Consider the following 3,461-nt stretch of genomic DNA (forward strand, 5'->3'; position numbering starts at 1 on the left):
GGCCGGAGGTGCCGCCGTGGGCTCGGCCTGGGCTGGCTGAGCCGGTGGGTGCCGGGGGAGCCCCGCAGCGCCGCCGGACGGCTCCCTCAGGGGGCGGCCGGGCAGTGGCGCAGGCAAAGCGCAAAGCTTCTCCAGCGCAGCGCAACCCTGTGGCTTCATCTGATAAACTAGTGTCAGGGGGGGATGTCGGGCATTGCTCTCAGCACCTGGTGTCCTTCCAGTGCACTGTAAAAAAAAATAAATAACAAATTCCTACTTTTATTTTTTTTTAATCTAAACCCCGTTATTTCCAAGACCTGCAATGCAAATCTTTCCTTGCTAGCAGCATGCTCTGGCAGAAACTGATTCCCTAAATAGCCTTTGTTGACAAGCTAAATGTAGACTAGTTCAGCCACAGTTACACAGACTGAAAACTTGCTGAACTGCTGGAACCGAGGATTTGTCATCAGTGACATTACGTCCAGCTGGAGGTCAGTTGCTAGTGGTGTGCCCTAGCAGGTACACTAGGTGTACCTAGTGGTCAGGTCAATACAGGTGCCCCAGTGCTGTGTAGCTTCTTCACTAATCTGCTGGATGGGGGGCTGGAGTGCTGCCGCAGCAAGTCTGCAGGTGATAGAAAACAGGGAGGAGCAGCTGACAGAGCAGATGGCCATGCCACTAATCAGAGGGACCCTGTCAAGCTAGAGAGGTGGGTCAGCAGGAACCTTGTGAACTTCATCGCTGGAAAATGCCAAGTCCTGCACTTGGGGAGGAAGAGTCTCATGCAACAGTACAGGCTGGCACCTATCTGGCTAGAAGACAGCTTGGCAGGAAAGGACCTGGAGATCTTGGTGGACACCAGGTTGACCATGAGCCAGCAAATGTGCTTTTACACCAAAGGTGGCAAAGAGCATCCTGGGCTGCACTAGGAAGAGCCTTGCCAGCTCATTTGGGGAGGCAATCCTTCCCTTTTACTCAGCACTGAGAGACCATACCTAGAGCATCTTGTGTGGTTCTGGGCTCCCCAGTATAAGACAGACACAGACATAGAGGATTGTGTCCAGCAAAGGGCCACAAAGATGATTAAGGCTTGGGTACAGGAAGAGGCTCCCGGTGTTTAGCCTGAAGAAGGCTCAGGGGTTCTTACTGATGTATTTAAATATCAGGCAGAGCTGGGGGGTGTGTGGGGGGATGGGCAGAGCCAGACTGTTCTGAAATTGAAATTTGTGATGGAATTTAAATTGCATTTACATTAAGAAGAAACTTTTTTTACTGTGAGTGTGGTCAAACACTGGAACAGGCTGCACAGAGAGGCTATGGAGTCTCAGTTCTTGGAGCTACTCAAAAGCCACTGAGAGTGGCCCTGCTCTGATTGATTGCCCTTTGAGGTGTCTCCAATCTCACTTAAGGTCTGCTGCTGTAGAAAATATCCCTATGTGAATGTTAAAACTTATAGTGAGGGTGACCTCTGGTGTTAATGAGGTAATTGAAATCCCTAAGTGTTCATCTTGGAAAGTGAATATAGCTGCAATCTATTTGAAATATAACTCTTTACCTCTTGCTTCTCAAGTGAAGCAATAAAGCAAGAAAAAAATCAGAAGTAAAAATTAATATGAATCTATCCAGTGAATATATTTTATTGATAGTTATGACCAAGGGCCAAATACCTCAACTGCTTATATTGTTTAAAGGATTCAATTGCTTGGATATTTATTTTCTGCCCTTTGGACACTAGCAGAAGGTAAAATAAAGTCTTTGGCATGTAGAAGATTTGGGAAAATGATTGTTGCTGAAAGTAAGAGCTGGCCTACATTGGTTCATACTATGGTATCAGATGTCATTTGCAGTGAAAAGTAACATACAGATTGCCTTTATATATTTATATAAATATAAAAAATACTAGAATTTTCCCATGGAAAATTAGTGATTAATAAAACATCAAAGTCTGATCTCAAAGAGAAAATTTCATTGTTTATTTTGGGACATGAAGGGATTGCAGTTTCAAATGTCTTGATACGGTTGGCATGAAAGTTAAAGCTGAGGTTACTTTTAAGATCTATTGTCTGGATTGCACGCTGAGCATGATCTATATGAATTTCCACCCACAGAACATTTACTTCTGTATACTCTGTTACCTAACTTATAGTGGCAACAGCTGACAGTCCAGCTATGTCTACTGACACATTGGCACGAGTGAGGAGTGGAGTAGTGGTTTTTTTTATTTTTTAGGTTGATGGACGCATCTGAACAGGCTGTGAGAGCCGTAGGTTTTGGCATTTGCATTGTGTGCCTCATGCTGGTGTAACAAGTGGCACATGTGTGCCATGTGCTGAGTGTACTGGTTCTCCCAAAGAAGCTGCTGGTGCTGCACTCTCAGTTGAACTTCGGTTTCTTTAAGGATTTTTGAGTATCGGATGAGTCTGAGCAATTCCTGGCGCAGATGCCGATTCTCTGCTTTTGCTTGTTTGATATGCTGAATCAGAGATTGTATTGCTGCTTCTTCTGCTGCCTTTGTGAGAACCTGGATCTTCTGATGAAAGTCTGTCTCACATTCAGCCTTGGCCTGCAGAAATCTGCTCTTGATTTTGTGCATTTCCTCTGAATGCTGTATCTTTGTGACCAACAGTTCCTTCTCCAGCTCTTTAATCTTTTCCTGCTGTTCCAGAAAAACAGATGGACCTTTGACAGGCTGCAGGTCTTCAATCTCCTTGATCATAAGAGAGTACTTTGTCTCCATATTCATCAGAGAGCTCCTTACCTCCTTCTCTTTTTCTGTATACTGTGAGATTAGTTTTTCCTTCTGCATCCGGACTTGAGACAAATCAGTGTGATTCTGGTCATTTAGTGTTATTATCAGATTCTGGCACTTCTGGTTGTGTTTTCTTATGTAAGAGAGGTAAGCCTTGTTCTCTTCCTGATTCCGTTGGACTTCCTTTTCTAGGAATTTATTTTCCTGCAGAAAGTGGTCCAGTCTTCCTGTGTATGTGTTCATATGTTCAGTGAGAATCTTGTGTTCCTTCTGCAAGTAGAGTTTTCTCTCTTTGACAAGTATTTCCATGTCACTGGATGTCATATCTCCATTCTTGGTTCTTATTCCTTGCTTACTTTTCCCAGCACGGGAAAAGTCTCCCAGCGTGGTGTCCTGTTTCATCTGCTTTGTCTTGGATGCCATATTTCATACTGGGGGTATCAAACTCTGGCAAACTGTAACAGAACGAAAAATTACAAATTCTAAACAAGCATTTATGCCACATATATGACCGTTGCTTTTTTCCCCAGTCATGCTCTCTTATGTTTTCAGCTAGTTATTCTGGCAGGTAAAATGTTCAACCTAAATTTTTTAATGTCTGGCCTATGTCTTGAGTTGAAGCACACATGCACATATGTGTATTTCCATTTTTACATTCCTAGTTAACTGAGAAGTAGTTCTGCTAATCTAAAAATACATATATTTTTAAGATTTCTTTTTGATTGTATAATGT

The 3,461-nt window shown here is 43.4% G+C and overlaps 1 protein-coding gene across 1 annotated transcript; it reads right to left on the reverse strand.

Moving 5' to 3' along the window:
- Positions 1-2,003: 2,003 nt before the first annotated feature.
- Positions 2,004-3,168, reverse strand: CCDC166 (coiled-coil domain containing 166). Its single transcript, XM_037381782.1, has one exon. The coding sequence runs from the start codon at positions 3,149-3,151 to the stop codon at positions 2,198-2,200; it is 954 nt and encodes a 317-aa protein (XP_037237679.1). The 5' UTR covers positions 3,152-3,168; the 3' UTR covers positions 2,004-2,197.
- Positions 3,169-3,461: the final 293 nt, after the last annotated feature.

This window comes from Falco rusticolus, chromosome 3, assembly GCF_015220075.1.
Source record: "Falco rusticolus isolate bFalRus1 chromosome 3, bFalRus1.pri, whole genome shotgun sequence".
NCBI lineage: Eukaryota > Metazoa > Chordata > Aves > Falconiformes > Falconidae > Falco > Falco rusticolus.

What these genes read in the sequence shown, in the direction of transcription:
- CCDC166 (XM_037381782.1), bottom strand. Translation starts at nt 3,151, where the DNA reads ATGGCATCCAAGACAAAGCAGATGAAACAGGACACCACGCTGGGAGAC.